The sequence below is a fragment of the Drosophila teissieri genome, chromosome 2R (genome assembly GCF_016746235.2).
Source record: "Drosophila teissieri strain GT53w chromosome 2R, Prin_Dtei_1.1, whole genome shotgun sequence".
Taxonomy (NCBI): Eukaryota; Metazoa; Arthropoda; class Insecta; order Diptera; family Drosophilidae; genus Drosophila; species Drosophila teissieri.
The window spans coordinates 20,785,478-20,804,026 of record NC_053030.1 but is presented as its reverse complement, the minus strand read 5'-3'; the positions used below and the strand labels follow the sequence as shown (position 1 = coordinate 20,804,026).

The 18,549-nt window shown below is 41.5% G+C and overlaps 1 protein-coding gene across 1 annotated transcript; it reads right to left on the bottom strand.

Annotated features, from left to right (window-relative positions):
- Positions 1–560: 560 nt before the first annotated feature.
- On the bottom strand, positions 561–18,512 carry LOC122613331 (neuropeptide CCHamide-1 receptor). The gene is made up of 9 exons (XM_043787458.1): positions 17,971–18,512; positions 7,542–8,061; positions 4,785–5,011; positions 4,605–4,708; positions 4,340–4,549; positions 3,312–3,415; positions 2,651–2,788; positions 1,368–1,514; positions 561–1,291 (listed from the first exon to the last, which is right to left on the bottom strand). Exons 2-9 carry the CDS (start codon positions 7,910–7,912, stop codon positions 1,075–1,077), a joined length of 1,518 nt encoding a protein of 505 aa, XP_043643393.1. The 5' UTR covers positions 7,913–8,061; positions 17,971–18,512; the 3' UTR covers positions 561–1,074.
- Between the last annotated feature and the right edge of the window lie 37 nt (positions 18,513–18,549).

Here is an 18,549-nt window from a genome sequence, read left to right as displayed (position 1 = left end):
AGAATCAATCTAGAAGCCTGAAATATTTCAAAGAGTTTCCGCAGTGAAATCCCCAATAGCCGTTTAAAACTGTTCCATGACTTTACAAAAGCACACGACCATAAAAAAAAAAGATGTAAGCGATTTGTTTGAAGTGAATGAGATTAAGTTGTGACTCCGATTTCACCTCTTTGTGCCTGCAGCCAAACCAATTAATCTTTCAAAAATGCCCTAAAACCGCAGGCAGTTTTCCCCATCGCAATCCCTTTGGCTTTTCCTTTTCTCAGGTCGCGACCGGCCTATTTTCCTGCTCGTGTTGTGGTGGGCAAAGTTTTCCTTTAGTGCTCCTTAAAGTTGCCTCGGTAATTTAATTTCGCATAAACTTTCATGAATATTTAGGATTTTCGGTGAGTTTTTCGCGACCAGCAGACAGATGGAGACAAAGTTTTAAACGCACAATTTACATTTATTTTCAACTATATGCTGGCACATAAAAATGTATTTACAAAGTTTCTTTTGGTCTATTTGAGAGCACACAACAAGTTTTCGCCTTCTTAGCCAACTAATATAATTTATACGTAAAATATGTTTAGCTTAAAGCCGCGCCACGGCTGCAATACTTTAGTTTACCTATAGGATTAATTTTCATAGTTTTGACACGGAAAAAGACATCAAAATTCTTTGGTATTTGTATATTTACACTAAATAACATTTGTGTTACTTTGATTCCTTGCCAAAGTTTAGCTAACGCCATTTTCAACTGGTCTTTGTTTTTACATTCGAATTCATGTTTAGTATAGTGTCACAAATAAGAAAGTAATTCAATTAATAATATGCTTCAGAAATACTAAGCTGCAAAACCAAGTTAGTTTTTCACTTTATCTAAGCCATTTCTTATCCCATTTACAGTCATCAAAATTAAAGAGTAGTTGCAAATGAATTTCAAATCATTTGAAGTTGCAGTTTAGAAATCTTTAGCTTTTAAATACATTCACTTTTGATTTCGATAGAGTGCTTTGGATACATGGGCAAACGGCTGCCCGAATTCCTGTAAACTCCGTGTGAATCCAATCATCCACGATTTCTCGCCCGGATTCAGTTCATCAGCGATTCCTGGTACTTGGCTGGACTCGACCTGGTCTGCGGGCCAATCTCGTTAAGCGGCAAAAACCCGTAGGACGGCGGTGCGGCTGCTTCATTGTGACCTGGTGCTTGGAGCACGGGCATGGCCAATTCCACGGCTGAAATGGGGGCTCCGTGCTGATTGCCTCCATTGGGCAGGGTGGTAATCGTGGTCTCCTGCAGGCGACAGCTGTCCATTGTGTGGTTCGATAAATGATGTGTACATGGAACAGTCCAAAGCAGATTGGCCAGATAGGTGGACTCACCTGCGGATGGTGCTCTGGTAGCAGGAGTGGCGCGACTGGAAGCGCTTGGAGGCCGTGCTGGTCAGCGAGGTGTCCCGGTGCATGCAGAAGGTGTCGTGCTGGCCGCGCTTCTTGCGCCGTCCACTTGCTCCGCGGCAGAAGAGATATCTGGCGGAGAAGAGTGCAGTGGTCGGAACAATGGTTCCGGATTCGCGGGTCAAGCTAAAATATTTTATTAAACTCCCGCACATGGGGCGCTGTGTGTGGGGTGGTCTTGTGTGTTTACACAGAGCAAAATTGGCATGGAGTCTACTTGAAATCAAATTTATGTGGCAAGAGCTTTGCAAAACATTCTGTTTTTCGTCGATCTTGAGTTGATATAAGAACATATTAGCACAACAACATAACTGTGAAAATCTGAGATATTTTAAATAAATCTGAATAAATATAGTTAAAATATAGTTTAAGCTTTTAACAGGATTAACTAATTTTCAAATTATAATTAATAAATTAAAATACGAGCATTTTGTAGTATTTCCTCAGAAATCAAAATATTTGATCATCAAAAATAGTAACAAAATTTCTAGCTAACTTCATCATTTTGTTTCCAGTGCATGCACTTTTGTGAGCAAACGAGAAAGCATCAAACAATTTCGAATGGCAATTTGAGAGCATAAATTGATATCGAAGTGGAAGTGTGGCCATTGGTCATTGAATGAACATACATATACTTAAACGCAATTTGAGGAAAATATTAGAAAATTGATGAAATAAAAATGAAGTGGGTGGTTACAGCATATGGTTTGCCAAAACTCAGAACATTTATATGCTTTTTATTTTGTCATCCATCAATTATTCCACCTCGTTTTATCATGTCATCAGCAGAGCTCTCAAATAGAGTCTTAATTAAATAAAAATAGCATAATTGTACAAAATCACGGAAAACTCCCATAGCTTTTGAATAGATAAAATAAATAAATGAATTGAACTCCTAAAGGATGACCGGCAAACTACCAAATGCTAAGTGCTTAAAGTTGTGGTTGAAATCGTAGAGAACTTTCAAGTCACGCATGTTTGCTCAAATGTTTTTCGAATTTTCTTTGCTCTTTTGTTATTGGAAAGTTAAGAGTTTTGTATAGAATAGAAGGGGTGATACAAGTTGAGTTGGCTTACGCTTACAGTTACGGGGGCTACAGTTTGTTTATTGATTTGCTAGCGACAGTCGAGTGCCGACTAGCGAGTACCGATTGGTCATGCTGTAGCGCGGTTATGCGGCTGGTGGATTGATGTAAACGAACAAATACCTATTGAAATGCTTGCGAAAGGCGCCGCTCACGAAGTACAGGGCCACAGGATTCGCACAGCTGTTGGCAAAGGACATGCAGTAGGCGACGATGCGCAGCACATGCCAGAAGGCATTGTAATCATCCTGGGCGGTGGGCCTGCAAGAGTCAGAGAACGCCTATCAGATACCCAGTAAAAGTATTTAAATGATATAAATGGAATTTGTTAATAAGTATAGATAGATAGGCATAGATAGGCATGTATTACTTTATAGATATGAATGATGCATGATGAGAAATTTAATGGGATATAATTATTTAAAGTCGGGTCGAAGCGTTTCATATACCCTATGAACTTCCGAGTACCCCTTGCAAAAAAAAACACAAACAAACAACTGGATTCACCCATAATGGAGATATCGGGGGGAAATTGATTGTCCGGCATCCCAGGCGAACAAGTGTCGGACAAATGGCAACAGCATTACTCATACGCAGGATATGCAGGACCCTTTGTGAACACATAGCATATATAGCATATATCCTTGGCTGCTGCCTGCTGGCAGGTTCCCTTTTATCCGCTTGACAAATTGACTTTCCATCCATTCATTCACGAGCATACCCAGTTTAGCACCCCCTCCAGGGAGGTGGATCCAAATCAGTGGACCAGAGCACTCAAACTCACCAGAAGTAGAACCAGAGGAAGAAGACGTGGTAGGGCAGAAAGCAAATTCCAAAGATGACAACGAAGGCCAGCACAGTAACAGCCACTTTGCGACGGGCTCGAACCTGGAAAAAAATGAAACACAAACATCAACATGGGTTACTCTAGAATCGGGTTAATAAGAAGAAGGGCCGCGGTTTTTACAAATATAATATAATCCGCTTAAAAGAGTTGTGGCAACAAACAGCTCTTCAATATTGTAAACTAACTTTTTGATTTCCGAAAACAGTGAGCAACACAAGTGGTTCACTGCAAAAAATCTAAACAGAAAAGGTAACATGTTACATTCTGATCTGAAAACCTAATATACCCTCTAATCAACGAGTAAGGAATAAGACATTTACAATTTAAAAGATTGTTTTCTTCTAATAAAATGGAGAACTTTTTGAAACAAAGCACAAAATCATTGACAATTGATGAAAGGAAGCTTAAGCAAAGTTTATCTACAAACAAAAGACGAAAAAGTTCGAGCGACCTAAAGAAATTAAAAGTTTGCATAAATACTTTTTGTAAGCATTTTCAGGTGTTTAAACATTTCAGTTCAGGCACCATGCAATTGACTTTTCTTTTTGAATGGCATGGTTCATGAATGCTGTAGAACTAAATAATAAAAGCAAAAAATCAATTGCAAAGAGCGAAAATATTCAAGCTTCTTAAACGAAAAAGAACAAGCTTTAAGAAAATGAAAATTATTAAAATACACACGAATAAATAAGGAAGTTATTGAAAGGATCACGTGCTCGGTAACCACTAAAAAGTTCGTCAATTTATTCCTTTGAATTTCAGAGCGCCCGTCCAGTTAGTATGAATATTTGATGCTACCCAACTGAATGGAAAAAGTTTTTGCACACATTTTTTGCGAATGCAGTTGGGCGAGAGCTGTATAATTCACTCTACCTTTTCAGTATGGACTAAATGATTGATTTCAATTGGTGGTACTTATCAAAACGGTTGGTAAACATACATACATAAATTGAATTTCAACTCACCTGACGCACAGCTCCCTGAATTTCACCAGGAACACTGGCCGAATACATCAAATGGAGGGCGATGAGCACGTAGAAGACGGCGATGATGACCAGCGGAATGGCGTAGTAGACCAGAAAGTGCAACAGGACCATGGACTTGGCGTAGTTGATGCCCCACTCCTCCGGATACGGATAGCAGATGACTATGGACTTTTCGTTTATGCCGAGGTGCTGCAGGGAGGACAAAAACATAAAAACGTATTTCGGGACCAGAGGGGAGAGCTACCTTCAGGTTACTTCCGAGTAGAGCTGGCAAACCGCAGAGAATGGCCAGCAGCCAAATGGAGACCGCTGTGGCCAAGGTCATTCTGGTGGCCCGACGACCACCGCCTGAAAAATTCAAAAGTAATGCAATCAAGTCCCTTTCCCCAACTCAAGGTACCATAAATCGCGAAATTGCACTCACCATGAGCGTGGAACTTCCTCAAAGGATCCACGATGGCAAAGTACCGATCGCCGGATAACGCAGTCAGGGTGAACACCGACACCCCGATGGACACATCCTTCATGAACTCCGACAGGCTGCACAGGAAGCTGCCATATGGCCAATACTCCACTGTGTAGACTGTGGAGGCGAGGGGCACTGTGGTTATGATAACCAGCAGATCGGCCAGGGCCAGTGATAAAATGTAGCTGAAAGAAACCATCATTAAGTAGAATTAGAAGTTAAGATATGTTACTTAAGAATTCAAACTAAGAGTTTGACGCAGACCTATAGCATTGCCTTTATTAAAAACAATTGTGTTCATCTATAGTTCACTTTTCTGTTCATCGTCTATTCCTTTTCTAATCACAGTATGTTCATATAGCGTTCATTAGCTGTTTATCTACCGTTCCTTTTCTGTTCATCTTCTGTTTATATAGCGTTCATAAACTCTTCGTCTACCGTTCATTTGATGTTCATTAACTGTTCATCCGCCGTTAATTTTCGTCCGCAATCTGTTCATCGTCTGCGACGCTCCCCAGTATCGACTGCTTGTGGATTTATGCTTAACTTTTTGAGATAAACAGGCTGACTTTGCAGCGGAGTTAGCTCATCTTTTGGCGCAGCACGTGCCCTTGTCACAATTCAGTGTGATAAAAATGTGGCACTACGTTGATTTATGTGTGCCAAACTTTTTAGGAAACTGTACAGAGCTGCTGACTTTGGGGGTAATATGACCATTAAAATTGATTTATCTAGCATAAGCCATATTAAGTGGAATGTAAATTATACGTCGTCGAGCAGACAAAAGAAAGCAAAGTGGGGAATTTCACTATTTATTTTAACTGGGTTTTGGCATCTGCCACCGCACACTTGAGGCCAGCGAACAACTGGTGCTCAGTGGCACTTCCAATTCGGTCCGTGATCTCATGCAGTAATTCCGACTTTATCCAACCTCTCCGCTTTCCATAAATAAGCTGCATGTGGCACTTTGTTTGCCACGTTCTCTGGCCGACGCCACGGAAATGCAACACCAAATTACGTTTTTGTGGCCCCCAGCAAAGCCGATAAGGGTCCTTTGATATCCTGCCTGGCCAGGCACTTGGCTTTAAAAGCACCAAACTTGGCTTTCACCTATTTACCACCGGGGCAGCGAAATGCAATTTCAGCGTAATTTGATCAGTTGACATTTGCTTTCGTCTGCGACATTTATGTGAGTTAAGCTTAATGCAAAATCGTGTTGCCTGCAACCTCACACATTTATCCCACAGTCCACCTAGCAATGTTTCAACATCCTCCTCCAGCGAACTTAAGTGGTCGCTACCATGTGGCACAACAATGCGGCTTTAAAGTGCAAGTGGCGAGTGCTTTTCCGGCCGCAATGACCGCTTCGGCCAACAAAGTGGAATATTTTAATTGGCATTTGCCCTGCCATTTGCCACAAGGTCGCAGCCTTTAATGATGAACTCGTGTCGCTAATAAACTACTTCGCAAAGCCAAGAAGTTGCCACTAGAAACTCGAACCGCACGAGTTGTTTGCTTTAAAACTTGGCAAAATTATCGTGGAAATGATCAAACCACCTCAGGTCATAGGTATTTGCGAGCAACTTAATTTCATAACTAATTAGCTGCGAATGGAATTTATTTATTTATCAATGTAAGTTCGGAACAACAATCGCTTTAAGCGTTTTAATGTAAACTTGACCTGAAGCGATTCAATGGAGCTTGCTTTGAAATTCCCAAAAATGTTTGAACATTTCTGAAAGCAGAAAACAAGGCAGTCACAATAAGTGCCTGAATACAGCAACTGGCTTCCTTTGGTCTCAAAGTGCTCGTACAATTCATTTTCGTTCGCCCTTAAGGAATTACTTTGGCTTCCCGAAAAAGTAGGCAACATCTCGTTTATGTAAGTCACATAGGGTTTTTCCTCTTGTCTGCCTGAAAATCATATTTATCTCGTTCGTAAGCCTGCTAGGATAACTTGATTTATGGCACACCACGCCGCTTTGGAGTACAACATACTCGTATACTACTTGTCTATGCATAGCTATGTAGCAAACTCAACCCCGACATGACTAATTAGTTATGCCATTTTCCTGCTCGTCGTCTGTGAAAACATCAACAGCTGCCAATCGATCTGGATATGTGTATATACGTATATCTTGTATATATGTATGTCGGCTTTTATTTTAAGTGATTTCCATGCGGAGGCGGCAACGACATTACCATTATCATCGCAGCACGACACTCTCTTCCTGGCCGCCTGCCCGCCTGCCACTTAATTAACCGACGCGTCTGTCTGAGCCAGGACTATTTTCAGGCACTGTTCTTGGCCAACTCGTGACATTTGCCTTTTGCATGCATAATTTGGCGCAGACTCTTCGCTGCCGGGCGTGTGGCATATAATTAAATTCAATTTAAATTGCCCGTAAATCAAAAAGGCATTTTCCAAGCAAGCAGTCGAGCTAATGTTACGACTAGTTTATATCCTGTAAGGATACACAAGTTGCTATTCATGTTATAAGTATGTAGTTGCAACTATTCAAGTTAGAAGTACTTCCAAATTGCTGGCTAAAATGTTTCAAACTACATGACAACCTAAACATCTTTGTATATATATTTAGTCTTAGCAGCTTATAAAAATATCTGATTTAATTTTCAGTTCACCATTGGCGGTATCTACCCAACCCGAACCTAGCTTTTTCGAAAGTTATGGAAACTTTTCCCTGTGGCACTCACGTGTTTGGAACATTCCGCATCTGTCGCACACTGAGGAAGACCACAATCAGAGTGCCATTGCCCAGGACGCCGACCACGAAGATCAGGGCAAAGAGGATGGGCACGATGTAGGTTTCCGGTCGCCGGCCGTAGGGCACGTAGGGTGTCTCGGTGGTCGCCAGTTCGCTGTAGTTCTCGGAGGAGCCGGTGTCCATCAGGGGCCACTCGGTGGATTGGGTGGACTGGGCGAACTGGGTGGCCACCATGGCCAGATCCCACAGGGTCTGGGTGACATTCGGCAGGGGGGGCAGTGCCGTTGGGGACTCCCCCGAAATGTCCAGGCCACTGGGCATGGCCAAGTCCGTGTCCATGCTCACCAAGCTGGCTATCATCTGGGTAAAATCTACTGAGTCCGCTCGATTTTGCCTCGTTTAATGCGTTTCCTTGCCCAGCAAAACGGAAATTGTTTAAGCCAACATGATTAATTTGATTTTTTCATGGCTCGTTGCCTGCTGCATTTTTGCATCGAATTCAGGTCCAACTGAAAGTAGAGAGAAACAATACAATTTGTTACATGAAATTGATTCAATTTGCATTCGGTTTTGCTTTAATGGCTTTGCCGATGAAATGCAATTATTCGGTATTAAATTCTTGCTGCCCAATAGTCCAAAAATGTTGTGCATATTTTCAATGCTATTAAACGGTTGAATCCATTCGCATTTGTTTACTTTTCATATATTTGCTGTGGGATCAATTTATTGGTTTTGCTTCTATGGCAAACAATGTTCTATTGTTCTAAGGCAAACCAGAAATCGAAAGGCTAAATTAAGCTTAAATGGAACTACTGTTTCTTTCGCCCAATAAAATGACAATTGTTCTGGATTTTGAAATTTAAATTTCATTTACTTTGAATTACAATGAACTTTTCATCTAATCTGCTCTGGCATTGTGTGTTGTATTCCATTTACATTTACGATTGAAGTGCATTTCTTCTCCAAACTGCATAATTGCATTTGCACATTTCCAAGGGAAAGGATTTGGGAAATGCACTCCACCCTCTTTCGTTAATTAAATGCTTCCCTTTAGCTGGCTAATTTGGAATTCCCTTTTCCGAAAGTTCAACCCAAAACACGTGCTAAGTTTCCATCAAAGGCAAGTGAAGCAAGTGAAAATCGGGCCAAGAGCAAGGGCTTTATGTAACAGATTTATGGCATCGGCGTGGAATTTCTTATCAACTTGATGGGGCTCTTGTCTTGGATGTCCTGCCCCCGTTCGACACTCCAAGGAATGCATATCCTGTCATTACATTTCCAGCCATTAACCGCACACAAACAGCCACACACACCCACACACAGCCACACACATCGAGTTACAGTGACTCATAAAATGTAACCGACGACCGAGGAAACTTCAATGACTTGGTTAGGGGCAGGAAAATCTTGAGAGCGGGAAAGCCCTGCGTAATTGAAATCCGTGCATTCGGTTTCCTCTTTCGCCCTGCCCGTCATTCCGATGGCATAAAAATTATGAATGGTCCTCCATCGCAGCCAGGTGAACTGGCAGGTAAACATCCGCAGGAATCTTTAACTCTCCTTTCAGCTGCATGGGGCCATCAGGCGGATGCCATGGAAAACTTGATGCGGAAACTGTAAAAACAGATGCCTTTAAAAATCGAATCCGTATGAATGCATAAATACCATTTGCATAAACCGAGTGAGGCGTTATTTTGATGCCACAAAGTTGCAAAGTTGCCAAGTGTTGGCTTCTTTCCACTCAGGTTTATACTTAGTTGGAAAATCTGAAAGTGCAGCTGCTTCAATTTAATAGCAAGCAACAGCAGTAAATTGAACTCCAGCTAAGACTAATTAAGCCAAATTGTGCGGCAATCATTTGAAAATCGTATCTGCCAAAGTTCCGCTTATTCCATTAAAGTTTTCCTGGCCAACTCAGGTAAACAAGAGGAGTAAGTTACCGAGTTTTCCACAATTAGTTCGAGTCTGAAAGGTATTGTTTTTTTTTTAGTTTCTGGAAAGTAATATCCCATCGATGGCAGCTCTCGCTGCTAGTTCATAAAAACAATTGGGTTTTAATGAGTTTGTGATCCAATTGCGAACAAGCTAATTACACGGGGTAATAAAAAAGAAACTAATGAATGGCAAATGAAAACTAGCCAAACAATTAAACAAGAAATTTATAGTTTATGTGACTTGTTGATAATCAATTTGGGATTTCCAGAAAGACGAAGCTTTCAGCAAAGAAGATCATAAACAAATATATTTTAAATTTAATTACATTTGCAGAAAGCCCTTGCTCGTTCATCATTTAGCAAATGAAAGGAATTCAAATTTGGGGAACACCTTTCAGCTTTTCTTTTGATTTTCCAAAACTTTTCCTTTCAATGGCCATTTCATATTTACCAGTTCGTCAGCTCGTTAGACTTTCGAGAAGTTTGTGCCCATCGAGTAACTTGAGTTGAATTACATTTTCTATTGTTGACTCCCTTGAATGGCTTCTACTTCTCGGGACTGGTCAAGAACTGAGCTGGTGAAATTCGCAAATGCCCAAATATGTAAATGAAGTTAGAGAACAAAGGCACACTAATTAAGAAATTTCGGGCAGAAGCTGCAAATCGCTGAATTATTTCCAAACCGAAACTGGCTGCCCAATGAGCCTGTTGAAATGTCAACATTGTTTGTCCTCATTGTTTGTCGCCCTGCGTAATTAATTTGTTAACTGAATGTTAACACAAGTGGGTGGGTGGTGGGTTGCGGTCAGGTTTATTTGCACAACACTTAGCTAATTGAATTTTGACACTGACTACTAGGCCAAGTGATAAATTATGCCCTTTAAAGTGCCACGCATCGCGCTTCATGCGCCGCCATAAATACTCACAGCTCCACTCTAGCGATAATGGATATACTCGTATTTTGGATCCGCTGCCATTAGAGCTGCAAATAAACCTGTTAGCCTATATCAATAACTGGCTTACATCCATCCCCATCCATTCCCATCCATCGCCCCCAGCCGCAGCAAAAACAAAAAGCCCAACTTCACAGCGAAGTGCCGTGATTTATGGCATCCAGTGGCCGGCAGAAGTCCGCTTATCTGGCGACCATCTGGATGTCAACTACTTATGGACTCCCGGCGAACGGGTGACCCTCGATTTGGTGAACTGATAATTTGGTTTGACAAAGTGTGGTGCCAACTAAGAAGACAGGGCGACAATAAATAGCCCATCATAAAACTTTTACAATGCTAATTTGGCTGGACTTGGTATTGACGTACTGCGTGATATCCTGGAGCAAGTCCAGTGTCCTTTTAAACTTTTTATTCCATGCTAAATGGTTTGAAGGATACAGATATGATATATGAGGTTTTCCCAGTTCCCAGTTTGTTAAAGGCTTTTTTCGTTCTACCTTAAAATTTAACCCTCTTTCCGGGGTACCCGTTAGTCGCTACCCTTCTCCACCCACCAATAGCTGCTTGTTACATTTATGGCTACATGCCCACGAGTGCGTTTGATAAATCAATGCAATTTATCAGTAGTTCAGCTATGGACACACGCCACTTAAATGCCGAGATCCCGAGATGCGGAGGAAGTGGGGGCCACCAGGAACATAGGTGCCATCCCAGGCCACTGGAAACATGTTATCACAACGCAAACAGTCCGTCGGCCCACGTTGCCAACCATTTAGTAGCTGAATCTTATCTCCTGGTTTTTTGGACTTAGTGCGTCCCATAATAAATGCAGTTAAGTCGGGATTGTTTTTGGGCACAAAGGGCGCACTGGAATTCGCAACGCCGCACACGAATGTTGTGAATAAATAAGACGGGTGTTTTGGACACTCGCACTGCGCCACGAAAATAAAGAAAGAGGAGCTCTTTACCATTTTTCAGTTGTGCTGGTGAAATTGTTTTGCGCTTTTCATATGAAATATGCGTAAAAAAAAAGAAACAGGGAGACAGGCTTTACCAAAAGATTTGCGATTGGCCATTTGTTTTGCCGCCTGTAATTGAATACTCGGTTGCGTGATATTTATTTATTTATGCAAATGTAATGAAAGGAAAATACGATGTTCAATCATTTATTCCGGGTAAAAGCTTATGAATAGCTCAGTAAATTCGTTGAATTTTGATATTCAACCTATCGCTGTTTTATTTTTAAAATGCTGCGATATTGCAGCATTAAAGCCTGCGGCTGTTTCCGAATGCCAAGTTAAATGGCTTTGCACACACTATAATTTCAGTCGGATTATGGAAATATAAGTGTACCCGAATACCCGCATGTTCGAGCATTAACCATCCGCTAAGAAGTGGCGATAAAAAATCAAATATAGGCGTCCCACAAGCCATTACAGAACACAGTCCTTGTTCTTGTACCCTTTACTCGTAAGGTCAAAGGGTATATTAGATTCGTTGCAGATTACACATGTAAGCGATAGAAGTATGCAAAAATATTCCTGATTAGAATCACTAGTCAAGTAGATCTAGACCATCCTCATTACCTTGGCACACCCTATATCTCACTATTGGGTATCTGACAGTCGAGGCACTCGACTAAAGCCATGTACTTCCACCCAGCAGCCGCCTTTATGAAAATTGTTTTACCAATTCGCACTTAACGCTTTCTGTGGAAAGGAAGTGGGTTTAAAATAAAGCCATAAACGATGCCAGGATTTCCGTTGTCATTATCTAGATAAATTATTTATGTAATCGCGCGTAACCATTATTTTTATGAAATTTCTATTGCCCGCGGTCTAGAAACAATTTTCCCCCGCCCCCCAATCACGAAAATCGATTGTCATAGGGAAATTCGCGATAGAAAAACCAGGAGAACAAAGTTAGAATTTTTGCTGAAAGAATGTAATAAAAACGGGGTCGGAAAATTGGGTGTGCTACGTCCGCCAATCAGTGCGGCAAAAAACTTTAAATTACCAACAAAGTATACCCTCACATCTGTAATAAGCAGTTGAGTTCGCAACATCGCAATTAGATTTTTCGTTGGCGCAATCAGAGTGCATTACTATGTATGTCTGACTAAAACTTTGTCGAAAACAGACAATTTCCATTGAATTTCCCATTTCCAACTACGAGTTAGAGCTCGGCACTGAGCTTAATTTGAATTGTACACAATGTTGTACATCAAAATGTAAATATATGCACTTGTGAATCTTACATGTGCCACAGTCAGCACAATTGATCAATCAATCCATTTTATCTTTGATTTTTGGTTCAAAAAGTATGACTTCCATTCACCAGATTTGTTGAATTTTTTAATTAAATTATTATGTGTGTCAGACTCGTTTTGGCCTTTCATTTTATTTGGCATTTCCCACTAGTCTGAATCACTTTCCACTGGATTTTCTAGTCAACTTTTCGGCCCTGCAATTTGAAAGGACTAATTGCCCGCTAAAAGGAGCCAATTGTTCGCCTCCTCTCCTTTTTTCCCATCTCTTATTTTGTGTTTGTTTTTTTATTATTCTTCATTTTTGAGGACTAAAGAGTCCTTCGCACGTATAAATGGAGTGTCCGACACTTGATTTATATACTTAAGTAATGGATGTCGCACACATAAAGTCGACTGGACAGAGCTTTTCGTAGCTGCGGGTGACAATTTAAAATGCCAAACGGAATGGCAAAGGCTTTGAGTGGAAGACAGCAAAATACCCTACAAAAATTATACTATTTTATCAGAAACCTATATTTAAATGTGCCATATTGTGCAAAGTACTTCTTCTGGCTGAGCAAACCCCTGATGCTTTAAAGTAAAAACTCCCAACAGATCAAAGCTTTATTGTTCCTTCATCATTACTATTATATCGGCAATGCCCCTATTTCGTAGCCTTCTTTTAGGCGTCTTTACGCGATTTGCGTTCAATCTTTCACACGCTGACAATTTATTTTTTTGCTTACATCTCCGCCTATCATTAATTTAAATTTTATTCTATTTTTCGCCTAACTGCCAACCACTTTGCATACAATTGAACATTACTACCCCCTCCAAGTGCTTAATTTTCTTGTGTTTTTCCCAGGCTTTTTTGTAGTTTGTTGACATTTCTTTGATGGGCGTAGAGCAGCTTCATTATTCAGCAACAGCTGCTGGGTTTTCGGGGGAGGGGAGGGGATGGGATGGGAGGGGAGTGGGTGTCAACACCCCTCGACACATAAATTTGACTGACTGACGGACACGCCGCACTTATGCCTCAATCCATCGTGCCCCCGGCATCAGCACATATATCATTTTCATTTTGTAATTTGTCTCCCCCGCCCACACCACCGGTTTTCCCGCTTTTCCCCGCTTTTCCCCACTTTTCCACCCGACTTTCGGCATTTCGCCCCGTCACGGGCCATTTTGTGCACAATGGCCCACAGTTAATTGGTTGGGTGTTGCCCATTTTCCAGGCACTGGGCGCTGGTAGCTGGGATCCTGGGAGCTGGGAGCTGGGATACTGGTACCAGGGTCCTTGGTCCTTCGTCCTGGTATCGGTGTCGGTGTCGTCGGCGACAGGAGCGACGTAGGCGCCTCATATTAAATTACATGACAGCTTACATGAGGTGCTAACTTCCCGCCGGCGAGCTCATTAAATGTGGAAAATAAATGGCGAATGGGGGCGTGCCTTCGCTCGTGAAAAATGCGGCAGATTCAGTTTTACTTATGCAATTTTAATCATTCTCCTGCGATTTACTTTCAGCTTTGCTGACTTCTAGTAAAGAGATTTAGGCAAAACAATGTAATCAGCGCAGATGACTGATTACTTTGATTAAATACATTTGTATATATATTTATTGATATACATTTAAAATATATTTGTATAGCTCATTAAACTTTAAGCATTCTTCAATTATGTAAATCTCATTTATTATACTGAGCCCCAAACTTCGTTTCAAAGGCTTAGTTCCGGCTTTTGTGTCAAACCATAATCTCCAGATTTCAAAGCCCTCTAATTGAGAATTCAACTTTCTAAGAATACAAAGCAATAAATTAATTTGGGCAAAATGCTACCAGTTAAGTCATCGCACACTTTTCAAATTGAATGCCAAGCAAAATTAATTAATTCCAAGCGTGCGCGCTATCAAAAATGGTCCTCCCAGGAGCAACTCCAGGCGATAGTAAATGTAAGTAAAATATTAATAACGTCTGGTTCGCCCTTCGGTTACTTAATTAAAGAGATGATGCAGCAGTGCAAATATGCATGCACTTGCACCCTTATGTACTCATAGAATTCCATGAGCTAAATAGGGCAAAAAGTCGGAAATAGGAAATAGGAAAACGCCATTTTAAATGCAACCTTTGTGCAATGCGGGAATTGCGGTTTCGTGTTACGCACAACCTAATAATGCTAATTGCATATCGGTCCGTACTCTTCTGGCCCTCAACTACCAACTTGGCTAAATGGAGAGCCACTTTTCGGATTGGCAAGGGGATGCACTTGCAATCCATTTCGTTGTAAGCTTATGCAAAAAAGGCAAACAATCAAAAAGGAGGTAATACGAAGTTGGGCATGGAATGGCTACTAAAAGTGTTTTAAGCTGATAATATGAACAGAATTGTGGGCGTTTGTATCCACAGGTGTGCCACAAATAGCTGTAAGTATAAATATCCTTACAATTCGATTCATCAGTGTTTGCCATCTAGCAAAAGTTATTCGTCTTTTACAAAAACTTCCCCTGGGTAATTATATCATTTGCCATTTGCAGATGCACAGACATCCTCGCCCTTTGCCACTGCTAATAACTTTTCCTGGTAGAGATTTGAATCTGGACGTCAACAGGACTGTCAATGTCCAGAGTCCGTTGGACAAAAGCATCGGCAAAAAGCAGGAGTGAAAGTGGAAATGAAAGTGAAAGGAATGGTAAGGACTAGAAAGGAATGGAAGGGAAAGGCCAGAAGTGAGAGACAAAGGCACTTGAAAAGTTCCGCATCATTACCCGGCTGTTTTGTGGTGATTGGCTTTGGTATTGGGCTGATCTCTGCCCCGCCCACAAGGCAAACAAAAACTTCAACGAGACTCCGGCTTGAGGGTTGAGATTCCGGGCAGAAATGACATTTTGGACCGCTCAGATGCAGACACTTGAGCTGACGACGTGTTGTGTTTGGCCAAACGAACGAACGAATGAATGAACTTTTCCAACTAAAACAAAAGTGCGAGGAAAACTCCGTCCGTATGTATCTTACATTTCAATTTAAGTTCGCCGAGAGTTCCTCCTTTCGCTGTTCCTGCCCTTGATTAACAGCAAACAGCGTGTGCCCGTGGATTCGGCTTCATTTCCACCTAATTAGTTGCAATTGTTTGCCGCCTTACGTTCACTTCCGACTGTGACGCGCACACATGGCGTATGCGCATTATAAAAATTTATGACTCATAGAAATTAAACGACTGTCATTCGTATGTATTAGCGTGGCGAAATTAGTTTGTCCTAGCAGATCCCAGACGAACCCAGAGTTGGAGGGCTATAAATGGGTGGAACTTCGATATGGGTGCGGTTTTCTCGGTTTCCTGCGTTTTCTGCCGTTTTCCGGGAGGAACAATAGCGACGAGCAAACGCAAAAGATGCATATCAAATGGTTGCCAGCATAAATCAAAGGTAACCCAAATACATAAATATCATGCTATAAACGAGTTTATAGGGTGGACTTCTGGAGAGCAGCATAGAATCCTTATCTAAGCAATTTCCCTCTCTCATTTGTATACAAGTATTTCTCCCTTTTGGCGCCGCTAAATAATGTATAAACTTGGCCTTTAATTGAACTTTTCGCAGATAAGCAGTCAATAAATCGAGAATGTAAAATGTATTTGCTTTCACGCGGCTTTTCGCTATTTATTTGTGTTCCTTTTGTTTTGCTATTGTAAGATCTGCCAACGAAAATTTGGCAAGGTGCTGAAATTGTTTAATTCGTAGGCACCTTAAATCAATCCATTCAGCGGAATAACATCCACGAAATCTCATCCATATGTTTCTGTACAATATTCGTGCAGTTGTTTACATAGTTTTTGTTTAATGCTGTCGCGTCGGTAAATTGTAAACAAACTTACTCAATGGACTGAATAGATGGACGGATCGTGTCCAGGAGCACGCCCCATTTAAATATACATATATATATAGTATATAGCGCCAAAATATAGACAATTTCAGCGATTAGGTAGGTGCGCAGGAAAACTATATTTCCCAAAAGCTGCCCATTTGTTTTGCCCCAGAAGTTTTCCCGATCGTGAGGCTATGCTAATGGCACCTTTAAGCCGCGCAGTTAGCTCATCCAGCTCATCTAGCTCATCCAGCTGCCAACGGCTAATAAATGGTAACCGCATCCGATGCACTTTGGGATTCCGCCTGCATTTCTATACCCCATTCCTTCTCTGCCAATTTTCCCAGTTTTTGTGCATTTTCCAGTTCCTGTCCTTGGCTTTATTTTGTTTTGGGGTTTTTGCACTGGTTTTTCATTAGCTTGGGAGTTTCCGCCTTGGCGCAAAGTGTGCAGCATGAAAAGGGTGTTACCCAAGTCCCCGAATAAAACATGAGCTCAAGATTCTGATTACGAGTGTAACCTTTATGTCTGCTCACCCTAAATTGAAATGAAAAACAATCAGAGTTTATAGTGCAGGGCAAGAAACTGTGACAATAAGTAACCATTACTCAAAAAATCATTTATACAAAATGGCATTAAAATATCCAATGGAGGAAAAAAAGTTTCAAGTTTTTGAATAAAAATCCATTTTTTTAAGAAAATATTTTGCTAAAAATGTATATATTCTTTCTGTGTAATGGATGACCACACTCTGAATGACTAGAAGTGCAACGCTCTTGTAGTTATAGTTACATTGATGGTGTAGTTATTAGGAATTATTCATTGAATTCAATCAGCAGGAAGTCTATCACGCTGCAAGGGCAGAAATTGCATAAAAATGGAAATGTCTATGGTGCGTTTCAAGCATCGGGTTTTGAAAATATCCAACCCATATTCAGATTCAGGATTTATGGGGCCGCACAAGCCGTAACCAGCCAACGGAAAACGGAAGCAAAATAAACAGCACAAAAGCGTAACGGAAACAGAAACAGAACCCCAGGAAAAGGGGCCCGTTTTTGCCGATTTGGACGTAAATGCATATATGTATGTAAGCTATTGCACCCGCACCCACTCACTATTTACGATTGCAAACTGCAGTTTCGGAGGAGTCAAGGACCGGAAACCCGTTGTATTTCACGGCCCCCTTACGGATTCAAATGTCGATAGGCGGACAGGGAGAATTTATGGAGCTCTCATCAATTCCTCCGGTTAATGAAGCCGACATATGCAACACTCGAATGTCAGCTGTCGAAAAGCCAGGAAAAGGGCGATTACGCGAGATTAACCGATCAATTTTTAATTTGCCATTTCCCGAGACCGCAGATACGGAATACGTACACACATTTCCATCAATCTGCAGTTATTATTTATTATGCTTATGCTTACATTTGCGTTAAAGTGTTTTCCGTGTTTACTGTGTTTTTCGTGCTCTCAAGCGATTCCGGTCGTCGCATCGCATTTAGGATGCCACTTAAACAGGATGTGGATGGGCAGAGCACATGCCACGCACACACGGCGCACTTGGGCCAAATTTTGTTTACACCGCCAAGACACAACACAACACACACGGGAAGAATTCAAATGAATGAATTTATTGAATTCTTTTTTAGCAGGCCCCAAAGCACTTGAGACGCTATCGCCGGATATTGGCATCAACGCTGCCAAATCGCCGAGTACATCCGAAAAATTGAGTTTTTGAACTTGAACTGTCCGTCGGCGCGGAGCAGAGAACGCATGCGACTTGTTGGCGCGCGCGAAAACGTTTGGCTTGGTTTCGCTTTGGCCTTTCCTTGGCTGCCTGGCTGCATGTTGGCCGGACCAATTGATCCGGAGATTGGTTGGGGCGCCAGAATGGGAACCCCACTCTGTTTGGCTAAGAAATGCCGGCTCTTTTGCACGCAAGCGCAGCAACATGTTGCTGATGCTTGGAAATGTTGCAGCACACCAAAACAACACATGTGTAAG

Bases quoted from the DNA above. Each gene is read 5' to 3' on its own strand.
- LOC122613331 (XM_043787458.1), bottom strand. From the start codon at position 7,912: ATGATAGCCAGCTTGGTGAGCATGGACACGGACTTGGCCATGCCCAGT. The intron at 4,550-4,604 runs GTAGCTCTCCCC...TCCTCCCTGCAG, and splicing joins TACTCGGAAGTAACCTGAAG to CACCTCGGCATAAACGAAAA. The intron at 1,292-1,367 runs GTGAGTCCACCT...CACAATGGACAG, and splicing joins TACCAGAGCACCATCCGCAG to CTGTCGCCTGCAGGAGACCA.